The following is a 25,109-nucleotide window of genomic DNA, read 5'->3' as shown; positions in this document are numbered from 1 at the left end:
CTTCTCCTTCGTCCACTTCTTCTTCATCCGCGCCGGCTCTTCGTCTTTTTCGTGAGACGTCGATGGCGCCTCCGGTTGGAAGCACCCACTTCCGGTGGGATTGCAGCCGCTTCGGATGGAGGTTTCGGGATCCCAGATCTTCAGCTCCTCGGAGTCTCCACCTCTTCTTTACTTTCTTTACACTCTAATTCTCCTTTGGGAATTCCTTGTAATCACACGAGCACGCCATTGTAACCAGAAATTATTGAAATGAAAAGTGTTATACATTTTTGAACTGTCTTTCTGGCATTGTCGTTCTACTGGTAATACATCCGCAGGTTAGCGGAATTCCAGCTCCTTGGAATTTCTCGACCATCTAGGGCCTCCAACTGGTAGGAGCCAGGTCGGTTTACCCAGCGAACCCTATACGGGCCTTCCCAATTTGGCGCTAGCTTCCCACCTTCCGCAGGTTGAGATGCTTTAGCTCGCCTTAGCACCAGATCTCCGATTCTGAAAAGCTTCGGTCGGACCTTGGAGTTGTAATATCGGGCCACCCTCCGCTGATACATCGCCATCCGAACCTGCGCCATTTCCCTCACTTCTTCCAAGAGATCCAGGTTCCCTCGGAGTTGCTCCGAATTGGCCTCGGGTCGGTGCGCGGCCACCCGAGGTGAGGGGAGTCCGAGCTCCACGGGGACAACGGCTTCCGTGCCATAGGTTAGGCTGAAAGGCGTCTCCCCGGTAGGGGTCCGATGCGTGGTCCGATACGCCCAAAGGACATTCTCGAGTTCTTCGATCCAAGCTTGCCCCGTCGACCGATTCGCGCTTTGATTCCTTGGAGGATTGTCCGATTTGTGACCTCGGCCTCGCCGTTGGTTTGGGGATGCGACACAGATGTGAACCGATGCTCGATCCCGAACTCCTCGCAGAAGTCACGGAAATGCTTGTTGTCGAACTGTCGACCATTATCCGAGATGAGGACCCGAGGTACCCCAAATCGGACAATGATGTTCTTCTTCACGAACTTCCGGACTTGCGCCTCCGTGATAGTGGCCAGCGGCTCTGCCTCCACCCACTTGGTGAAGTAGTCGATTGCAACAATCAAAAATTTCCGCTGAGCTGAAGCGACGGGGAATGGTCCGAGGATATCCATTCCCCACTGGGCGAAGGGCCAGGGTGCAGTGATTGGTGCCAAGGGGACAGAAGGGACTCTCTGGACGTTGGCGTGGCGCTGGCAGGCGTCGCATTTCCGTACATGATCCTTTGAGTCCTCCAACAAGGTAGGCCAATAATAGCCTTGCCTCATGATCTTGTGCGCCAAGGACCTAGCCCCCAAGTGTGATCCGCAAACGCCTTCGTGGACTTCGTCGAGGACGTAGGCCGCTTCCGAGGGGCGGAGGCACTTTAAGAGGGGGGCGGATGTTTTGTGCAACCATTGTCTGGACAAGCTCATTTTTTGGAAGGCCTCGTAAAACAAAATATCAGCTGAGCTTCCACTATCCACAAGAACACGCCTTACATCATAGTTTGCCATAGTGAGGGAGATCACCATGGCGTCATCGTGGGGGGTCTGAACCCCCTTTACATCTTCATCACAAAAAGTGATTACATTACCGACCCTTTGCCTCTTTGCGACGGCTGCCCCTGACGCTTCAGTCGAGCCCCCTGCGTTCCTCTCGGGCCGGGGGCAGCCCCCAGTGATAGTGTGGATCACGCCCGCGACGGGTCGATTCTGCTCCCGAGGCTTCTGAGGGGCCGGGTCGGCCGGACGCGGGTCTGCGGGGGGACGTCGGTCGTTCACATATCGACCGAGACGCCCTCGGCGGATGAGAGCCTCGATCTCGTCCCGAAGCTGGAAGCAGTCTTCGGTGTCGTGGCCGTGGTCCCGGTGGTACTCACAGTACGCCCGAGAGGGCCTCCTCCCAGGAATCTTCTTCATCTGTCTCGGGACCGGGAGGTCCTCCCGCCCCTTGATTTCCATGAGGATCTGGGCCCGGGGAGTCAGGAGAGGAGTGTACTGGTTGAAACGTCGGGGCGGAGAACGAGGGCGTAGGGCGCCGTGGTTCCTCGCCGGCGACAGGCTTCTGCGCCGACGTTGAGGCGTCGGGCTCCTCCTCTGGCGTGCCTCTTTTCGCCTTTTCTTCCCGAGCTTTGGAGAGATCTCGGCGGCCTCCTTGCTCCGGTGGGCGGCCGCCTCCTCGGCGTCCGCATACTGGTTCGCCCGGGACAACAGCTCCGGGAAGCTCCGCGGCAGGCGTTTGTCCAGGGAGAAGGTGAGTCTGCCCTTTCGGAAGCCACGCTTCAGGGCTGAAAGAGCCACCTCCTGGCTCAGGTTCCGGACTTCCAGCGTAGCCTTGTTGAAGCGGGTAAGATAATCCCGCAAGCTTTCTCCCTCGTTTTGCCGGACATCAAAGAGGGAGTCGGAGACCAGTCGCCGCCGGCTACTGACGGCGAAATGGGTGATGAAGAGGCGAGTAAACTGGTCGAAGGACTGGATTGAGTTAGCCTCCAAGCCGGCGAACCACGCCCTTGCCGGGCCACGGAGGGTCGCCGGGAAGGCCTTGCAGAGGAGAGGATCTGATGCTCCGTGGAGGAGCATAAGGGTCCTGAAACTCTCGACGTGATCCCGCGGGTCCGCCGCCCCGTCATAGGGCTCGATCGCCGGCATTTTAAACCCCGGCGGATTCGGGGTCCGCAGGATCCTCGAGGGAAGCGCCGGCTGGGAGGAGATCTCCAAGTCGGCGAAGGGATCTTTGGAGTGGCCCTTCAGGACCTGGAGTTGTCGGTGGAGATCGTCCACCCGCCGGTCCAGGGAGCGCGACCGATGGGTGGGAGACAAGGAGCACCGAGAGGGGGACCGACTGGAGCGCGGGTTCCTTGAGGACTGGGGGGTCTGGGAACGCGCCCGGGCCCGCCTCTCGTACCCCGCGCAGCTCCGATGGGAAGGTCCCGGCAGAATGGACCGTGCTCGAGAATCTTCCTCGCGCCGGCGCTCCTCCCCATGGGAGAGGAAGGAGCGCGGGTTGAGGAGGACAGGTGAGCGCTCAGGGAGCAGCGGCTCCTGGGCCCGCTGCGGCGCCCGAGACATCACACCCTGCAGGTTCTGCACTGCCTCCACGAGGGTGCGAACCTGCTGGGCTAACTGGTCGAACTGAGCGGCTTCGACCATCTGAATGGGAGGTGGAGCGGTGGAGTGTTGCTGAGAATGTGTTGGAGACGCAGCGGCCTCCCGGCCGGAGGCGCGAGAGGCCCCGCGACCGGAGGCATTGGAAGCTCCACGACCACCTCGCCGTGCCATTACGATCGCTCTGAGATTCGGCCCTCCTTCTAGCGCCAACTGTTGCTGGTGGTCCAAACCGAGAACGATTGGCACAGCGGTGTGAACGGGGTTCCGTTTGAGTTGCCTTGGTTGGCGTTGATTGCGCTCCACCTTCCACCGGGAAACCTGCAAGCAAGCCTCGCACCACCACTGGGGTAGTGGGGGCCCTCCGACGATCAAGTCAGAGGAGATTGGAGGAGAAGGAGAGATAATAGTAGCAAGTAAGAGAATGCACTGGAAGTTCTTGCTTACCCCCCCTCTCCCCCCAGCCGCATATATACCAGGCTGGGGGGTCTTTCAGGGGGGTTCGTCATCGTGGGGCACGATGGAGCTGCCACTGACACGGCCGTTACAGGGCGTCGTGGGGCAGCGCTGGGTACGGCCATGACAGGGCGTAGTGGAGCTCCGCCTTGTACGGCTGTTACAGGGGATCGTGGAGCAGCGCCAGATACAACCGTTGCAGGGAGTAGTGGAGCAGGAGGCTGCGGCGTGCCTCTGGGGAATAGCCTGTCGTTGTCGAGAGATGTCCGACTCGGGGTCGGGCTGCGGAGACGAAGATGTCCGACTCGGGGTTGGATTGCTGGATCAAGGGGCTGCCGTAGTCTTCCTGGGCGCGCGTGCCGGTCACGTGGGGCATGGTGGCTAAGTTCCCCCGTAACAGTATCAGATCACTAACCCTAAATCCATCGATCCTCGCCGAGTCCACCAAGGTCGGAATCCGGCTGATCGGCTGCTCAGTCACCCACCTGTCCTCCAAAACATCTATAGACCGCCCATCACCAATGGCCCATCTCATCTCCGGTAGCACCAACGCAGCCCTAGCACACATCTCCCTCCACACCGGCGAATGTAATCGGCCTCCACGCACTCCAGGTATCAGAGCTCCATATTTGGCCCTCATCAACGAGGACCACATGCTGTCAGGCTCTAGCACAAACCTCGCTGCATGTCGAGCCACTAAAGCCGGCTGGAGTGGAGCACCTTGAAGCGTTGACACAATGACACCGCATCAAACGCCGAGGAGTAAGGCGGACGGCCGATATGTGGCCGCATAGAATTTTTGCTCTCTTCCGTCGTCGAGCTGCAATCCAAGTTGCAAATATTTTTCCACGCGGCCGCGACCCGTTAACTAGGGCATTCTCGGGAAAGGAAAGCGAAAGTTTTGGGTTTTAGAGACTTTGGAGGGAACAGCGCAGCGCGACAGAGACGAATTTTGAAAGATCGCCGGCCCCTCCTACCTTTACGTCTCCGATTCCTCCTGGCGAGATTGTTTGCTCTCGATTCGTGTGTCTCCTCACGTTCTCCTTCGCAAAGATCTCTTCTTTCTTCCTTAGAATTCTAACTTTTCTCATTGGGTTTCAGGAGGATGAGCTCTCCAAATCTCAGAGATCTCCTCACTTCGTTTAGCCCCTCCTCTGATTACTTTGCTATCACTTCTGGTGATGGCCGAGCCAAGGTTTGTTTCTTTCTCATTCCACTGGTTTTTCGAGATTCTCGGTCTTCCACTTTTGGCTCAGTTTTCATATTCTTGAGACGCGGGAAATTGAAAAGGAATTAAAAGAGAAATCCAGTTGTTTTTAACATTTGGTTCTCTGGGGTATTGTTCTTCAGATATGGGACACCGTAGAGGGTGAATTACAAACTGAATTCGCTGACATAGTGTCATCCGATGCCTCAAACATGCTCTCGGAGATGAAAAGCGGCCACCTTTCGCTTGATTACACTTGCATGAAGTGGGTGCAGCTGGAAAGAAAGGTTTTTTGCTTCACAAACACAAAGAGAGGTTTTTTTGTGGACGCTGTTATTGTATGCGGATTATTTGTTTGTTTCGGGGATTGATTTGGTTTCTGCTGTGCAAAAGAAAAGAAAGCCTGGAACTTCTCTGTTGGTGTTGGGGACGGGGAGTGGTGATGTTTTGGCACTCGATGTCTCTGCAGGTCAGTTGAAGTGGAAAGTCAGCGATTGTCATCCTGGGTGAGTTTCTTGCTCTGTGTTTTTTAGCTAATGGACTTTGAAGTGCCAATGTCATTAATATTGTTGTTGATATGTTTGGATAAAAGCATTTACCGATTAAATAATAATGAGCCAAGTTTAGTGGCATAATGCATACATGGAAGTGGGAATTTTATGAAAATGAACATCATAGCTGAAATCAATGTCAGAAACCTCTTGCTTTAGTATCTAATACCAGTTGACGTAGCTGAGGTAGTTGGGCTCAAAACCAATTAATAAGGAACCATAGTTTTGGGATGCTAATAGAGATGTGCAACCTAATTAAACAATTAATGGACTTAAACTCAATAAATATCTTTATGTTATTCTGTATCCTCTGGTATGCTTATGGAGCGCCAGAGTCCCAGAGATGTAATTTGCCAAACAACTCTTGGCACGGACATCTTCCCTTGAAACATACTTCACTTGAACTCATGTTCTTGTGATCTTCTTCAAGGTTCATGTGCTATGCAGAGAGGAAGATGAGCTGAAGATTAGTGTGCAGATCTGCCATCAAGGCCTTGAATCTCATGAGTAAAAGCAAAAGCTCAGATCTAGCTCTGCTTGAATGCTTTATCCAAGGTAGTTAATAGCTCTAAGATACAGATGATGGAGATAAAAAGATCTCTCTTTGTACGATGATGTACCTGCTATATCCCCTTGTTTGTTTGCCAATCCACTTTAGAACCTTTAAGCTCCTGCCAAACACCCCTGAACTCTTCAATGAGCTTATATACTTAGGTAGTAGCAGAAGCATCAATAATTAGAGGTAAGTTGGAACATGATTTTGTTGAAGTTGTTTTCTCCCATTATGTTAGGAGCGAAAACTTATCTAAGGGGATGTTTTTATCCTCTGTCATTTATTTAAATACTTTAAATTCTTTGTTGATTGGTCAAACCGATGGATATCATGGAAGAATTAAGAAACCTGATAGAACTTGTGGAGAATGTAGCTACAGATATGAAAGACAAAAAAGGGTTCATGCATTTATCTTGATTTCATGCAATAAAGCCCACTGGCTCACTGTTTTATCAATCAAAAAGGTTTTTCCCATCAGCTAAGGGTTAACTTCATGACTCTGACATAGCAATTTCCTATAAACAGTTCTAGGTTACAGGTCCCCTCATTTTATGCTCTTTTATGTAAACCCAAACTTTAGTTCTTAGTTTGTCTTTTTGCAAAGGCTATTTAATAACTAGAAGTTTCCTTTACATGGTAGGATTTCCAGGATAGGGTTATTTGTACTTAGATATACTGGCATTGAGTTACTTTTGAGATGACTAATTTTGACTATTACTCTGAACAACTCAATCAGAACTTGTAAACAGATTATTTTCCATAAAAAACTGCTCTACACAAATAGGTGCCAGGGTTGCTTATGAAATGATAACTCTAGTATAGGGTTCTCTCTTAAATTATGACTTTTAACTATTTATTTTTAACTGAAATAAGATAACAGTTTTATTTACATTCTTCTTTGAAATGCTTTCATATGAACGTTCTAGTGGTGTTGGTTTTATAATAACTAACCATGGTATCTTTAGTACTTGGCAGGGGTGTTAGTGCAGTTTCTTTTTTAATATAACATCAGTGTATATATACAGCAGGGCATTGATGGTATGGATTGCCAGATTGATACTAAAACAGGAAGCGCTATAGGCAAATTTAAATCTTCTTCAAAAACATTATCATCGTTGTCTATCTCTGCAGGTATTATATTGTTAATTGTTTACTTTAACAAACTGGTGTTATTTTGTTTGTCAAACAGAAGACCCATATAGCTTAAGACTGAACCACGAAGCTTAAAATGGTTCGAAAAGATAACCTATAAACCACATAAGTTGCTTCTTCTGAGTACAATCAATTTCTCTGCATTTTATCTTTTTGAGTTTCCCATTAAGGACATTTCAACTGTGAGTTCTCAACATATGCAGTATATCGGACATTTGAATACAAGAATATTTATTGCACCTTGATGTGTCAATATTTCTGCAAACTTCAATGAACCAGTCAGTAAGTAAATTTAGGGTGTCTCGTCTGAAATTTTTCAGTTCACTCTTGTAGCATTTTGTTGCTTCTCAGAATTGTAAGCTTTTTACTTTTGTAATTGCCCCGTATTGAATGAAAATAGAAGATAAATTTCTAATCCTTCTCTACTGCAGATGACAAGATTAAAGTGTGCAGCAATAGAACCTTTATTGAAGCTATCTGGTCGTTTTCGGCTGATCATGACACTGGTTGTAATGTATTCTTTTCTAACTCAGGTGAATTTTTTATGATTTTGTAGCATGGCTGATATATAATCTCCATTTTTCAGATTGATAAGGCTAAAAAGAATATAGCTCAGGCGCCATTGGCTGAGCACCACCATGGTGACGGAGGCAAAGGGGAAGAAGAAGATGATGGTGAAGAGAAAGATATTGATGAATTGATATATGGTGAAGAAGAGGATGAATCCCAAAGTGGCGGCGATGATGATAACTAGGGATGGCCATGAAAGAAATAACTTTTAATGGCTCACTTTTTTCATTGTTTGTGATCTAGATTTTCTGTGTTACAAGAATCTCTTTGGGAAATTCATGTCCAAATATAGTAAAGCCATGGCATTGGTTTTTTCCATAGCTGTAACAGGCCCATGGCTTTCCTTGAAGAGGTGGATGGAGGAGAAGAATATTGTAGTATTTTTCACTAAAGAATGAAGAGGACTTTTCTCTATATTAGATTTCTTCAATTCTCTTCATTACAAAATGACTCAAATAACAACCCTTTATAAAGAGGATTTTACAACCCTTCAAGTAACCCTATACAAAATACTAAGAGTCATATTTATGAATGACACTTCGGTTTCATTCATGAAGAGGAATTCTAAGTAACTTTCATAGATAAGATAAAAGGTCTTTTTGGAAACACAAATGTCTTAAATAATATCTCTTGAATCAATGCACAATTAAGTTTATCTATTTCCAACACCCCCCTTTAAACTTAATTGTCTTCCATCCTTCATACCAAGCAAATCTTTGAATTTGTTGAAGAGATCAACTCCAAGTGGTTTAGTAAAAATGTCCGCAACTTGATCATGAGTCTTCACATAAATAAGCTCCACATCTTTGTTCTTCACATACTCCCGGATTGAGTGAAAACGAACATCTATATGTTTGCTCCTTTGATGATAAACTGGATTCTTCCCTAAAGCAATTGCCGACTTGCTATCAATGTAAATTTGTGTAGCTTCATTTTGATCAATATTAATCTCTTTTAGCAAGCTCCTTAGCCATATTGCATGACTAACACATGAAGATGCCGCAACATATTCTGCTTCACAAGTTGAGAGAGTAACAATTGCTTGCTTCTTAGACATCCATGAGAATGCCGTATTACCCATAAAAAATACAAATCCGGAAGTACTTTTTCGGTCATCCAAGTCTCCACCCCAATCACTATCAGAATAGCCTTCAAGTTGAAAATTATTAGAATAAAAATAGAATAAGCCAAGGCTTAGAGTACCTTGAACATAACGTAGGATTCTCTTTGCCGCCTTCCAATGAGATGATTTTGGTTCCTCCATGAACCGACTCACCAAACCAACGCCATATAGTATGTCCGGTCTTGTACATGTCAAGTATCTCAAACACCCTACCAAGCTTTTGTAGAGTGTAGGATCAATCACCTTGCCTTCATCATTCTTGGACAATTTTACACCACAATCCACTGGTGTGTTAATAGGATTGCAATCTTCCATCTTGAACCTTTTAATCACTTCCTTTGCATAGTGCTCTTGGGAAAGAAAAATTCCATCTTCTAATTGATTCACTTCCAAACCAAGAAAATAGGACATAAGTCCCATGTCGGTCATTTCGAACTCCTTTGCCATTGCTTGTTTGAATTCTTTGATCAATTGTATAGAATTGCCGGTGAAGATAAGATCATCAACATATAATGAGACAAGTAATTTGTTCCCTTCCTTCTCTTTGATATAGAGAGCTTGTTCATAGGGGCATTGAACAAACCCATTTGCCTTGAAATAAGCATCAATTCTTGAATTCCAAGCTCTAGGTGCTTGCTTCAAACCGTAGAGCGCCCTTTTTAATTTCAACACTTTGTCTTCTTGTCCACTTCTGACATAACCTTTGGGTTGCTCAATGTACACTTCTTCATTCAAATAGCCATTAAGAAAGGCTGATTTGACATCAAGTTGAAAAATCTTCCATTTGTTTTGAGCCGCCAAAGAAATCACCAAGCGAATGGTCTCCATTCGAGCAACGGGAGCAAAAACCTCCTCATAGTCAATTCCGGCCTTTTGCTTGTAGCCTTTAGCCACAAGTCGTGCTTTGTATTTCTCCACTTCACCTTGTGGATTTCTTTTGACTTTGTAAACCCACTTTACTCCAATTGGTTCAAGCCCACTTGGTAGAGAAGTAAGCTCCCATGTCTCATTTTTTTCTATGGCTTCTATCTCTTCATTCATGGCTTTCCTCCACTTCTTATCTTTGATAGCATCTTCAAAAGAAATTATTTCTTCATTAGCAAAAAGACAAATAAGATTTAAGGGAGTTGTCACCTCATATAAATCTTGAATGCTTCTTGTCTTTAATGGTGTTGAAACATCTTCAACCGATGAAGTAGGAGATGAAGGTGGTGTTGGAACTCTAATTTGCTCCTTGATCTGCTCTTCATCTTGTATCATCACCATGTTAGTGTTCCAATTCCAGACACCGTCTTCTTGAAACTCCACATCTCGGCTTACAATGACTTTCTTCTCCTTTGGTTCATAAAGTTTATAAGCTTTGGATCTTGCATTGTACCCGATGAAGATACATGGTAAGCTTTTATCATCTAACTTGCTTCTCTTTTGATCCGGAATGCGTGCATAAGCTATGCACCCAAACACCTTCAAATGAGAGATATCAGGCTTGTATCCACTCCATGCTTCTTGTGGTGTTACTTCTTCCAAGTTCTTTGTGGGGCATCTATTAAGCAAATAGACCGCACAATTGACAGCCTCGCCCCAAAACTCCTTCGACAACTCCTTTGTTTTAAGCATGCTTCGGACCATGTCAAGTATAGTCCGATTTTTTCTTTCCGCGACGCCATTTTGTTGAGGTGAGTATGGAGCGGTCAAGGGCCTCCAAATGCCATGAGTTTTGCAAAAAGCTTCAAACTCCTTGGATGTGAATTCTCCTCCACGATCTGACCGCAACGCCTTGATAGTATAGCCACTTTGATTCTCCACCAAAGTTTTAAACTCCTTGAAAGCTTGAAATGCTTCTGACTTCTCCTTCAAGAGATACACCCATGTTTTCCTGCTGAAATCATCAATAAAAGTTAGAAAATAGCGACGACCTCCAAATGAGCTTGGAGTGATTGGTCCGCAAATGTCGGTGTGGATAAGTTGAAGTGGTGTTTTTGCTTTGTTGTGAGACTTCTTTGGAAAGCTCCTCCTTGAGTGTTTGCCAAGAACACACCCCTCACATATATTATTAGGGACATCAATATAAGGCAGCCCCTTCACCATTCTTTTACTTGAAAGAAGCTTTAGAGCACCGAAATTTACATGTCCGAACCGCAAATGCCAAAGCCAAGATACATCCTTCATACATGCACTTAGACATTTGGCAACAATATGATTTATGTTTAATACAAACATGCGGTTATTTGACATAGGAACATGAGCAATCAATTTATTTTGTTTCCTTAGATAAAAGCTTCCTTCCTTTAGTTGCATATCAAATCCTCTCTCCAAGAGTTGCCCAATACTAAGAATATTGGTTTTCATATCAGGCACATAATAAACATTGGAAATAAATTGTTGGCTTCCATCTTTGAGTTGAATAAGTATCTTACCAATGCCCTTCACCTTTACCTTGGAAGCATCTCCAAATGAGACATGGCCATTCACCGATTCATCAAGCTCCATGAAAATTTCTTTGTGCCCCGACATGTGGTTACTTGCACCGGAGTCCAAGTACCACATATTTTGATTGATAGCATCTCCTCCTTTTCGTGCTAGTAGAAGCACGTCATCTCCATCATCTTCCTTTTTGACATAATTGGCTTTCTCATGAACTTGACTAGATTGATTAGAGTAGCACTCAAAAGAATAATGCCCAAATTTGTTGCAATTGTAACATTGAACTTGACCCTTGTCATACCTTCGGCCTCTACCTCTTTGTCCTCTTCCTCCACGATTTTGGTTGCCTTCCTCAATATTGTTGTGGTCATCACGGCCTCTACCACGACCATAAGATCCACCTCGACCATAAGATCCACCTCGACCTCTACCATGAACACGTCCTCGGCCACGACCACGGCCTCTTTGGCTATTTTCGCCTCTTGACTCCTCCTTTTTGTTATTGATGGAGAGCTTGCTTTGTAGAACTTGCTCCAATGGCTCTTGTCTTCTCTTTAGTATTCTTTGCTCATGGGCTTGAAGTGAACCCATAAGCTCATCTACCGTCATAGTGTCCAAGTCTTTGGACTCTTCAATGGCCACCACAACATAATCAAATTTGTGGTCCAAGGATCGTAGGATTTTTTCCACGACCCGATTATCATCAAGTGTCTCACCGTTCCTCCTCAATTGGTTCACAACGGTCAACACCCTTGTGAAATAGTCCAACACAACTTCGGACTCCTTCATTTGCAAAGCTTCAAACTCGCCTCTCAAGCTTTGGAGGCGAACCTTCTTCACCTTTTCTACACCTTTGTAAGAATTTTGTAAAATCTCCCATGCTTGCTTGGAATTGGTAGCACTAGCAACCTTCTCAAAAGCGGCCTCATCTAGGCCTTGGTAGATGAAGTAGAGAGCCTTCTTGTCTTTCTTCAAAGTCTCTCGTTGTTGCGCCGTAAGAATATCTCTATCTTCGGCTTCTACATAGCCTCTTTCGACTATGTCCCAAATATCTTGAGATCCAAGCAACGCCTTCATTTGGATACTCCAATTCTCATAGTTGGTATTGGTAAGACGAGGAATGGGAAGCACTCCGGTAGCCATGATCTAGCTCTGATACCACTTTGAAGAGGTGGATGGAGGAGAAGAATATTGTAGTATTTTTCACTAAAGAATGAAGAGGACTTTTCTCTATATTAGATTTCTTCAATTCTCTTCATTACAAAATGACTCAAATAACAACCCTTTATAAAGAGGATTTTACAACCCTTCAAGTAACCCTATACAAAATACTAAGAGTCATATTTATGAATGACACTTTGGTTTCATTCATGAAGAGAAATTCTAAGTAACTTTCATAGATAAGATAAAAGGTCTTTTTGGAAACACAAATGTCTTAAATAATATCTCTTAAATCAATGCACAATTAAGTTTATCTATTTCCAACATTCCTTGCTCTGGCAGATAGCTCTATTTTTTATTTATTTTTCTGATAGTAGTGAAGAAGCTTATAGTTATCATCAGATAAATATGCCAAGTAGATGATTGCGTTAACGCTGCTCATAATTTTTTTTTTCTTGTGCCAACTAGGTAAGAACCTATGACGCCTTTAGCAACTTAAGAATACTGGTGTCGACACTCTTGTGGAGGGATGGAGATGAATCAGTGTCATGTTGGGTTGATCTCCATGATGCAAGCCGACCTGACCTGACTGATTCATGCCCTATTTATCTAGCATGATTCAAACCCAAACCAAACTCAGACCTTTCCTGACCAAGCCATGTAACTGTGGATGCCTCAAGTCCACAGTATTAACTAGACAACTAGTATCGGAAAAAGAGGCCAAGCAATCTCCAAATCCGATACTCTTATCACTCATTCTTCTGTTATGATGAAGGTAATGGCTGTTCAAAAACAAAAAAAGGTAATGGCTGTTAATTTGCCTGGATTAGCCATTGACACGATTTACTTGGAACAGAATAATGGCTGCTGTGATTAGCAGTTGTAATAAAAAATTACAGATAATAATGCAAATGGCGTTATTTGAAGTAAGTTTACGCTGAAAAACTAAAAAATATATATATATTTGCCTTGTTGGGGTGGACGGCTGCTTATTTGGATGGACAACTGTTGCAGTGGGAGGGTAAGTTACAGTCGATAAGTAAGCTTGTCCCTCCGAGGCAACTGCAGTGCCTTGTAATAGCCGTTTTGCTGCAAATCCATGGCGGCAATTAGTTTGATTGGAGTCCAAGAGTTGGGAAAGAAGTTGTACCCGAGAAAAAGTGTGAAGAAATAGGAGTTGGTGTCTAGATTTCAAGTTGTTTCGGACATGTTTGGTTGCTCAGAAAAAGCTATGGAAACAGAAAATTTTGAAAAATTAGTATTTTCAGATATTTGGACAGTGAAAAAATTAAAATGACATAGAAATAAAAATTACATCAACTTTTTTCATTTTCTCTGATTTCTTTTTCTATTTCTTTTCCATAATTTTCTGAACAACCATGCATATACCTGGTTTGGTAGGATGAGGAAACAAAGTGAGTAGTCATGTTATTTATCCAACATTATCCACATAATTGATCCACACATATCAATAGGGAACAATCATATGTTTAGTCAGATCTATTCAACTCGTAACGGGGATTTATGCGGCATAATTATTTCAAGAAACAAAGAAATATGACTGCTCCTAACTAAAGCCTAGGATGCTTAATGAAGGGTTTTTTGTTCTCTCAAAGCTGATTAATAACAGTCGAGAACCATGTTAGGTTGTGGAATTTATATATTTTTGAGGAAAGTGGTAGTTATATATTGAAATGGAAATTAAAGCTGTTCCATACCTTCTCCTTTCTTTGTCATATTTTCTAGGTTGGCAAGCTGCCGAGCATCAAGTTTAGAGTTAAAAAAACCACCGCCCTGGTAGGCATGCACGTTTCCTAGTTCAGACTTCCGGGAGGTAGGTGTTCCCAAATCAATGGGTCTAAGAATACAAGAATACAAGGGCTCAAGAATAGAAGAGGTTATATTAATCTGCGAGGAATAAATAATTTAGTGGGGAGGAAAAGGTCGTTGCGTGGCCTGATTTGGTTCGCGTCTTTGGTTGAAGATCTGGCTTCTTCCTTTCATATTACACCTACTGCAGTTATCTAAGAAAGAAAAGAAATGCATTTACTGCACCTAGAGAATCATGATATGCCATGCCTAACACTAATTGAAATGATGAACTTTGTTTCTCATGACAAAACAAAATCTCCTAGCATTTTTCGTCACTCTCCATCATTATAATATGCAGTGCGACCACAAGGATCTACTGTCTGAATCCTCTCCAATTCGAAGTTGCATTCCAGAGATTATGTTCTCAACTAATCACAAACTTTTCAAGAACAACTCATGTGGAGCTCATCATCTTTGTATTGGAGAACAGATGAACCACACTCAATCATGGGTCTCTCTTTATTTGCAAATGCCCGTGATTTAGAGCAGGATCTCTTCATTCGAACTCGAACCCCAGAGACTCTGGCTCTTAACCGACCGAGCAAGAAACTATTCGACATAGTAGAATGGCTGGCCGGTTCTCACATCTTGGGAGTGTTTCTGCATTTGATAGAACCAAAATAACCCACCAAATTAATTAGTTCTCTCTCAAATGCTATCAACTGATGGTGCAACCACCACTGTTCAAATCCATCCTCTTTGATCAGTCACGTAGCAAATTATACGTGCAACAAAAGATGCTTCGAAGAGGATCCCAATCTGTGAGGGCTTGCCTTTCTAGAGGTTCAAGTCCATGCCACATATCTCATCCCCATCTTTTCTATTCCTTTGAAACTTCTTTTATTTCCAACATGAAAATAATATAAATATCACTGTGTCTTATGAGAAAATCTTGGGATAGGCCAGCCTAAATCCAGGCTAGTCGGTATAAATCCGGATCAATCTCCCAAGAACAAGCACGATATCACTCACCTAACCTCGTCCACTTGCCGAAGCCAGTCAAATTAATTAAAGTTGGACAAAGAACGCTGCCCAAGTTTGAATACACGCACCTGCAAGAACCTAGCTACCTTCTCCGAAGCTCTTTAGTTATAAATTAAAACACCCACCTTCTCCTCACCACCCTCACCCTCAAGCCATTCGCCACTTATTCACAATACAACTAGGAAGCATCCGAGCCACATCGATCCAAGGAAACATGAGTTCCTCCAGTTGGAGCCACGAGATCAAGTCCCCGGTCCCTGCCGCTAGGCTGTTCAAGGCCGCCGTCCTCGACTGGCACAACCTCGCCCCTAAGCTCGTCCCCGACATCATCGTGAGTGCCGCCGGCATCGAAGGTGATGGTGGTGTTGGCAGCGTGAGGCAGTTCCAATTCTCCTCAGGTATTACACTCAAACACACTCTATTTTCTTACCCTTCTACGTGCATGCATATATATATAGCACTAAATGTTGGTGCTGACTCTGTGGGCCTATTTGTGTAGCAATGCCTTTTAGCTACGTGAAGGAGCGCCTGGACTTTGTGGATTTTGACAGGTTTGAGTGCAAGCAGAGCCTTGTCGAAGGTGGCGATATTGGGACCAAGATTGAGTCGGCATCTTCCCATTTCAAGTTCGAGCAGAGCAGCAATGGAGGGTGTGTGTGCAAGGTGGTTGCAACCTACAAGCTTTTACCTGGAGTCGAGGTCAAGGACGAGATAACAAAGGCAAAGGAGACACTGACCGGGATCTTCAAGGCAGCTGAAGCCTACCTCCTGGCCAACCCTGCTGCCTATGCCTGATGTGCTTGTGCTTGTCTTCGCAGTAGTGCCTTCTGATGTGTTGAGAACAAGAATAAGCAACTGCGTTGAAGAGACTGTGAGACTGTTTGGTTGATTTTATGTCGCCTTTTAAACTTTTTCTTACCAAGAATTGAGCGTGACATGAGAGTTTGACTTGGAAAACTCATTCCACAATAAAGAAGTCTAAATGAAAGGCTTTAATTTACTCTTTTTCTGTGGTAAATAAGGCTTTAATTTACTTGATAATCCCTCCAGATAATTTGTCTAAAGAGGTCATACACTTGGTTAAAAGAACTGAGGTATTGTTGCACCCAAAAGAAAACAAAAAAATAAAAAAATTGAAGTATAACCAATGTACAAAAACCAACGTACAAAAACCAACGTACGGACATATCCAACCCAGCCTAGCTTGAACCGACAATAATCTAATCTGACCCATTGAGCTTGCAGGTTGGGTTCTGGTTACGCCTCCTCGGCCAGCTAACAAGTCAGGTTGGTTGAGGCTAAATGTTACCATCTTTGATATATCAGCAATAACATACATTAAGCCTACAATTGGGTTGTGTCCTCTTGGGCCTTCTTTCTTTTTTTCTTTTTTTTTTGGGTGTGTGTGAGTGTGCATGTGTGCCGATGACAATACTTTTAGGGCAAAACACGTCTATAGAAAGGCTAATGAAGTTACAGATTGAGTGACTTTCTTTATGGCAAATCACTTTGGAGGTTCTTTGGATGGATGAAGGGGATATCTCGGACACTTCGTGACTTGTTATATTTTGATTTTTTTTTAAATGCATTCATTCTCGGATTATATGAGTGGTTCCATGTAGCAAAAAAGGGGGTCAGCTCCAAATCAAAAGATTGTGCCTTGTTCATGTCGAAAGCCAACTGACTATCATATCGGACATTGACACAATTAAACCTGACCTGACAATAACACCCTAAATTTAAAATTTTCAGTTCACACTTATTTAAGAACTTGTGCCATTAATTCAAGGGTAGAGAATATTTTTCTTGGTTGAGCCAACTAGGCTGATATAGTCCTCCAAACATCATTCTTCTCTAGTATAAACTCCTCGATGAAGATCTCTCATTACAGAAACCATAGGGAAAAACTCTTGACATATCCTGATGAGTTTGATTATAATCCCTATATTACAAGCCAAAGCAGCTATATTAGCCTCTCTAGCAGGGGTGAATTAGCTAAAGGTAGTTGTGGGTTTGACCAACACCATTAAAGAGTAGGCCAAACTTGAAGCACCATCTCTCTAATCCGGCATGACACAGACTGCGCTCAATCCACAATGCCATAACTCCGACCTGACACAGACCAAGTAAGCTCTGATTCCAACTTAGGACATAGTAAAAGCAAACCGTAAGTTGCTATTTATTTTTTCACTCAATTTTGTTAAAAAAGCTAAAAAATCACATGAAATTACGTAATTACAGTCATGGAATTTAATTTTTTCAACATGCATTTGTTGGGACAGAATCTGTAGATTCTTAGACAGTTAGACGCTACATGCAAGCCAACCTTTCTCAAGAAACATGCGTCCCATCATCTTATATTGCCCATGTTAGGTTGTACTAAGTTGGCTTTAGGACTTCATCACTACAGGAAAATCAGCTTTTTCCGACTCTTTTTTTCCGACACTAGGAGCAAGCGTCAGGAAAAAAGAATACCGTGCCAAACGTTGCCGATGCTTTAATTAAGCATCGGTAATTCTCAGGAATAGACGACGCTAAAAAGCGTCGTCGTAATCCAAAAGAAAAAACCGACGCTTGTTAAAAAGGGTTGGTAATGGACGACGCTTATTAGGGTCGTCGGACTGGGAGTGCTTAAGACGACGCTTATAAGCGTCGTCGTAAGTCCAATTCCTAACAAAACCAGCGGCTGACCCCCCCTCCTCATTCTGCATCCCGAGCCCTAGCTCCTCTCCTCGTCCCTCCTCTCTGACGACCAGCGACCGGCCCGTGTGCTCTCCGGCCGGCTTCGAGTGACGTCCGACGCTAAGCTCCTCTCTTCCTCCCTCCTCTCTGGCGCCGAGCTACCACGCGTCCGCAACCTCCTCTCCTCCTCCCTCCTCTGCAGTGCCGACCGGCCGATCCCATCCTTCTCCGCTCGAGAAAGAGGTATCATTTGATAACCCCACCGAATGGAAAATTTCTTGATAATTTATTGGTGGATGTGTGTAATCCGAATACTTTTGTGTTGTAGTTATGCATTCTTTGTGCTTTACATTGATAAAAAAATGTTCTATTGTTTGGTAGAAGCAAGTGAATTAGATTTTTCGGTCGTGGTTGGGAGCATTGAGCAATATTTTGATAATCAAATTACATGATGGAAGCTGTGACAGTAACATCCTAGTATTCTTCCCAATTTTCTTGTTCTTATTCCCAATTTTTGGGCGTGGAGCGTACCAAAAAAAAAAAACCCTAGTCGTCGAGGGTTTTGAAAAGCCAGAAACCCCAACACCGTCCTCCCTCAAATCTGTGTAATTATTTTTTTTATTTTGTGTCCTAGTCTTTGTTTTCTTGGATTTTTTGTTTGCTGCTAACGATGGATGCCGGAAGTTTCTCTTCTTGCATCTCTTTCGAGAAGGCCCGGCCTGCATCTCGTTATCCATTCTCCCCTGTACGTGTTATCCGGAAGTCGGATTACCGAAGGCCGAATGTTTTGGCACCAGAATGACCAAACTGCCCTTTCCTCTCTTTTTTTTCCTGTGTATTTTTTTTCCGTGGACTTTTATTTTTTCAGTATATTTTCTGTGGGTAATTTTAGCTATGACTGAAATGATGCTTTTAAATTAAAATTTTATGTACTGGTTGATTTTTATATAATCTATATAATTCATATTAGTTTTTGTATTTGTTTACCATAAAAAATGGAAATGGCAAAAGTTTTATCCCCACTCAATTGTCTGCAGTGGGCATGTATACAAGAAATGTTGGAGAAAGTAGTAGCAATGCAGAAGTTAGTAGACTTTAGGCAACAATTGAAGATATGAAGGATCGCCATCAGGCAGAGTTGGCGGAGCTGAAGCAGAACCAACAAACTTTGCAGTCTCAGCTTGAGCATATTTCATCTATGTTACAGCGATTTCTCCCTCCTCAGGTAAATAACTATATATATTTGATTACTTTACATAATTCACTTATTTTCATGAGTTAATGATTTTCATATTCCTAACTTCTAAAGTTTTTCTTCTTTTTTTTTTGTAGATTTACGATACTTCAACAGCTCGTAGAGATGATGATGGTGCTGATATTTTTCTTATATTTTTTAAAATACATTGTAATTTTAAAATTATTATATAAATTTCATCATATATGACAATATGAATGATTTGAATGTTTGTTTTGATGTAAATGTAATGCAGGTTCATATTGCTATAATATGTTTCTTAATATGCATTTATTTTTTAATTTTTTTAAAAAAAATCCAATCCCGATGCTTTAAGGCGTCGTTAAAAATACGAACTCGCACGATTTCGCCAACGCTTAGAAAGCGTCGGTAAAAATGTTTAGGCGACGCTTTTAAAGCATCGGTAAAAACCCTTCATGTAACGCATATAAGTGTCGGAAAAAATTCCGACACTATCGGCCACGCCCAAGTTCTAGTTTATGCCAACGCGTTTTTGCGTCGGAAAAACCACATACGCTGACGCTTCAGTATGCGTCGGTAAATCTGGAGTTTTGCCGACGCTTTTTTCTAGCATCGGCAAAAACTTTTCCCACTTAGGTATCGCCGACGCTAAGGATTTTCCCCGATGCTAATAAGCGTCGGTAAAGGTTATAAAATCTCGACACTAATAATAAAAAAAACGCCGGGAAAAACCGATTTTCCTGTAGTGCATATTCAAGTGGGCTTTGCGTCACGCAGACCAAAAGCTTATACTATTGGAAAGTGGATTGGTCTAGATTGATAAACTCATATGGTACTTTTTTTTTATCGGTCAATATAGAATTATGATAATCTCCTCCATCTAATTTCGTGATGTCTTCATCATAGTTGGCTCGTAGTTTAGAAATGGGGTCCATCCATAGCCGAAGTCCTCCTCGACTGTGATCTCTTTCAATAAAGAGCCCAGATAACTAATGAAGTTTGTGACGTATAATAGGTATAGCTCTGATATTATTTGTCGCATACTTATAGTCTAAAAAATTAAGTTGTTGAAAGAAGAATTTTTTCTTTAGTCAAGATGGAACTACGCCGATTAGTTGCCATGTCCATGCGATTCTTTTCCTTGCCGCCCATAGGAGCTTGTGAATCATCTTTTTGACCACAAAGATAGGACGTTTCTTAGTGAGAAATAAGAGGGAGCTCAGATTTCTAGAAGGCTAGGTCTCCATTCTGTGACGCTGCCACCGCAAGGCCTTTTGGCCTTGCGGGACACGTCATTCCTACAAAATGTCCACCTTCAGCTTTGAACCTTTTTGCACTACTTTAGAAAATTTTTCCGTCTGACTCTTTGGTCGTGCTGGTTTTTGGACGGAGAATAAGAAAGAAAGAAAGCAAGGCTCTTCGTTTTGGGCTGGGCTAAACGCATCATTTTGCAGGCCGAGATACCCAGCTAGAGCTCTGGCCACGTACCCAAACTAAATTTTCATGTTGGATACAAATTTGCTGTGACGTGTAGTGCCTGCAGAGCTGATCCAATTTCATTACCATCAAAATAATACTTGAAGGTCGTTGGCGGATGTGTATGTGAGGAAGAAGATCCAATTTGTACCTGTCGTCTTGCACAGAAAAAAGAAAAAAAGCTTGGAGGTTGCCAAAACTGATCCGAGGCCCTTTGATGTTTAAGTTAAACAGAGCCTTGGGGAATAGTAGGAAAAAAAAGAGACTTAAAAAAAATATACCTTAGGCTTTTTTTTATAGATAAAAAGTCCTGCTTTAAGTAGAGTAGGGGCCACAATTGAATCGGATCGGATTGAATATGGATCAGATTGGATACGGGTTGAGTCAATAATTCATCAATCCGAACTTGATCTATTTATTAAATGGATCATCCGACCTAATCCATATAACTCATTTATTAAATAAGTCAAAATAAGTTAAACAAATTTTTAATGAATTAATTAAATTTAAATAGGTTAAGTAATCGAGTTAAATAGAATAGAAACAAATTAAGCAGGTCGGATTAAATAGATTAAGTAGATCTTAAATAGATTACATAGACCGATATGATCTAACTATTAAATGGATCAAAATAAGTTAAACAAGTCAAAGTCTAAACTTAAACTTAAGTCACTTAATACATGGGTCTGAGGATGTTATTATAAACATAGGTTGCCACGTGCTCATTGTGACCATGGCTTTATTATAAGAAAAAAAGGAGAATGGTTATTGGTGGGAGGCAAAATAGATCGTCCTATTTTCAGCACGAAGTCATCCAATTCTGGCCAAGCCAAGCTCAGAAGGCTGATCTCGTCGTCCACATGCTGCGGCCCTGCAGCAGCATCACCGCACCATGCTTTGCTTGCTGGCTACGCCACGACATATCAACCAGGAACCATGCCCTGCCATATTTGCCAATGCCTTACCATTCATAAGAACGGCTTACGCCGTATGCCTCAAGTAAGCTCTAGCTGTGCGCCATCTGGCTAAAAGCTATCTCCTCTTATGATGAGGACGGACCATACTTCTCCACTAGGGCACCTCTACGAGAACTATAAATAGCCCCATCAGGTAATGCCTAAGGGACTTTTGGACCAACTAAGATCCACTCTAACTTGAGCGTTGGAGGTCTCTCACCGGAACCACTGGTGGGGCTTTGTGCAGGTACGCCGTCATGCGGGAGGTGGCTCACCCTCTTCTTTGACACTCCGGTGGCTCCCTCGACTTCTCCGGCGTGGTCACCCTCGGGCCAAATTTGAACCACAACAATTATTATAAATTTATAATGCTTTTTAGCCCCTACATTACTATGTTATTATAGTAATACACCGGGGAAAAAGATAACAGATGGGTTATTGGGCAATATAACAGTTTATTATAATCTAAATAATCTCCAAATAATTAAGTTTGTCTCACCTGAAAAATGATATTTTTATTAGACGAACACTCAAAGGGTTGGTTTTTCCTATATTGTTTTAATATTAAAAATTTGAAATCATAAACTGCGAAGCAGGGCATATATCAACAGTTATAGCGCTCATGACTGTTTTAGCTGGACCCGTCAGAATGGAAAAAAAACGTTCCCCGAAGTCTCATCTTGATGCGAGCACCTACGTACCTCTCCCCCGCATTCTTTCCTCGTCTATTTTTATTTGTCAGCAGTTTTGGCAACGGCGCTGCCCAAATGTGAATAAACCAGCACGCATGCTTCTTCGTTCCAAACCTACCATTCCACACAAACCCTCTATAAAACCCCCAACCTTTGCTCGCCATTCTCCATCTGGATTTCACTCACCACAACTTAGCAGAAGAAGTGAAGCCCAATATAGAATCCAATTTAACCATGAGTCTCCCGTGTTGGAACCTCGAGGTCGAGTCCCAAGCGCCCGCTCCAAGGTTGTTCAAGGCGGTCCTCGACTGGCACAACTTGGCCGCTAAGCTCCTGCCTGACATTATCGTAAGCGCCGCCGGTGTCCATGGTGATGGTAGCGTCGGGAGTGTCAGACAGATCAACTTTACCTCGGGTATTATGACCCATACTTTGAAATTTTCTAGTTTTAGATTCTGTTTCGATGATGGGGCTAAAATTTTTTTTGAATTCATAGATTGAGCCAGTACAGGCAGCAAAATTATAAGATTATAGGCCGAACTAAGCCTATATTCATAAATTTATAGGCTAAGATTTTTTTGTCTTAATCTGAAAATCCAGCTGGCCCACTCCAAAGCTATTTCTAAGTACTTATAAATATACAGGCTCAATCTACAAATTCAATAGAATTTTTTCAGCCAAATCACCCAAACAAACCCTTTTATATATATATATATATATAATTTTCATGTACTTAGAGTTGGTGCTAACCTTGTGGCTCTAATATTTGTAGCGATGCCATTTGGCTATGTAAAGGAGCGTCTGGACTTTGTGGACTTCGACAAGTTTGAGTGCAAGCACAGCCTGGTCGAAGGCGGCGATCTCGGGAAGAAGATCGAGTCGGCCTCAACCCATTTCAAGTTCGAGAAATCCAGCAAGGGAGGGTGCGTGTGCAAGGTGGTGACAACTTATAAGCCATTACCAGGAGTTGACAACAAGGATGAGATAGCCAAGGGAAAGGAAGCAGTGATCGGGACTATCAAGGCTGCAGAGACCTACCTCCTGGCCAACCCTGGTGCCTATGCTTGAAGTGGTTCGGGTTTGAGTTCGTATACCTGCTGGTGTGAGAACTATAATAATCAAGAGCTTGCGTTTGTAGTGAGCGTTTGAGGTTGCCATGGTTGCTTCCATGCTTCCCTTTTCTACTGAGTGTCTCTGCATGGTTTTCTAAAATAGACAATTAAATAAATAAACCAACCTGGTTTAGTGTGTTTGCTGCATTTGTGAACCTTTTCACAATGTCATCCAACTCAGAAAAGAAATTGAAAAAAGTATGGCCGTTCGGTCAAGTGCCTCAGCCTTTTACTTTCTCCTTATGGACATGATTTTATATATTACATATATATCATTCTTTTTGGCACAGTGAACGTGGTATGGACTATAAAGACGGCTAACTAATTGGACTTGTAACCAACCTAAATAGGTTGATTAGTTTGGCTGTCTAAATACAAATAAACACATCCAAAACTACTTTATTTGTCTTAATCAACCTAATCAAACTGGGAAGGCTCTAAATGCAGCGCACTTCGTGCTTCACATACCAGACTAATTTGGGCTTGGTTGACCCAATCTAACCCTGACCCGGCCCATATGTTTTCATACTGGCTTTTTGCTAAAGCCGATGGAACAATAAAAATTGCAAGTCAATCCGCAGCCTAATTTCCTTTGCGAGGCATGTGAGTACCACGGATGATCCTTGTGTTTGGTTCGACTAGCATAAACAGAAATAATTATGCAATTAAAATGCAAATCACAAACAACCGTTAATTAAATTTGAAGTAACCAGGGCCATTAAGATCCCCACTAGCCTACGCTGGTGGCTTATAATACTCTTGCTAACGTCACCACTAGCACTTTCTTATATAACATACCATCTGAAGATAACAAACTTGGTATCTAAAAAGGCATTCACTCGCATCCAAATCGTTTTCCCGCTAAGTTTACATTTGACCACAAGGATAAGCACCTCGACCCACACAAAAGGACGAGGGACAAGGTTGTATTTTTCTCCTTTTTTTTTTTTTTCCACCTAAAGCGGCATTTCGTACCGTACGAGTACGGATACACCCAATAAAATAAAAAAATAACAAGTCTTAGAGTGCTCTCAGCAGCTCCTCCTCCCCAGCCTACAGAGTACCCCTAGAGTGATAGGCCACATAAGAAGCCACCCAGTCCGCGGCCCCATTAGCCTCTCTAAACATATGCCCAGCTGAAAAGGCCACAACGTTACTCACCATAGTCCAAATATCTCGAAGCAGATGGTGTCCTCCTCTACCGCGACTCAGGCCACCCTAGATCCAGCTGATTACAGTGGTCGAGTCACACTCTAATATACCGAGCTGGTCTGTAGCACGCGCGAGCATGACTCAGACCGGCCCAAGCCGCCCACAGCTTTGCTCTAGAAACTGAGATATTGAAGATCCGATAGCCACCAGCAGTCACTATTCTAGAGTTCGGGCTCCTAATGACAAACCCAAACCCCTTAGCCTACACACACTGGAATAGAACATGATCTAGCGCATCGTCCACCACCGTCTCATTCACTCGGCAATCCGGACACTGGGGATGAAAGCCCAGCCCCCTTCTGCTCAGCACCAATCTTGTCGGCGGATGCTCGAGGCCATCTTTCACAGAAATAATGCTACTCTTAGATAGAGTCTAAAGCTCCAGATCCAAGCACAACCATCCAAAGTTTGTGCTCCCGCTGGAGGGTGCGAAAAACATCTCCCACACTGACATTAGCTCTGTAGGACGTGCTCCAAACCCTTCCATCAGCACACCTGGGAATCGGGAGCGATCGAGCACGCTCTACAGAGTGCTCTCCAAATAACTGATCGATCCTGCAGACATCCCACTCCGCCCCCTCTGGACTAAGAAGATCACGGACCCTGT

General features: G+C 43.4%; 2 protein-coding genes across 2 annotated transcripts; both read left to right on the top strand.

The window, feature by feature from the left end:
* The first annotated feature begins 15,274 nt into the window (after positions 1-15,274).
* On the top strand, positions 15,275-16,156 carry LOC103707930 (pathogenesis-related protein 1-like). Its single transcript, XM_008792643.3, has 2 exons — positions 15,275-15,554; positions 15,656-16,156. The coding sequence occupies exons 1-2, from the start codon at positions 15,371-15,373 to the stop codon at positions 15,949-15,951; spliced, it is 480 nt and encodes a 159-aa protein (XP_008790865.1). The 5' UTR covers positions 15,275-15,370; the 3' UTR covers positions 15,952-16,156.
* A 6,161-nt stretch (positions 16,157-22,317) lies between these two features.
* Positions 22,318-23,437, top strand: LOC120112882 (pathogenesis-related protein 1-like). Its single transcript, XM_039132870.1, has 2 exons — positions 22,318-22,593; positions 22,951-23,437. Exons 1-2 carry the CDS (start codon positions 22,413-22,415, stop codon positions 23,244-23,246), a joined length of 477 nt encoding a protein of 158 aa, XP_038988798.1. The 5' UTR covers positions 22,318-22,412; the 3' UTR covers positions 23,247-23,437.
* Positions 23,438-25,109: the final 1,672 nt, after the last annotated feature.

The sequence above is a fragment of the Phoenix dactylifera genome, chromosome 13, assembly GCF_009389715.1.
Source record: "Phoenix dactylifera cultivar Barhee BC4 chromosome 13, palm_55x_up_171113_PBpolish2nd_filt_p, whole genome shotgun sequence".
Lineage (NCBI taxonomy): Eukaryota > Viridiplantae > Streptophyta > Magnoliopsida > Arecales > Arecaceae > Phoenix > Phoenix dactylifera.
This window is presented reverse-complemented; position numbering and strand designations above follow the sequence as displayed.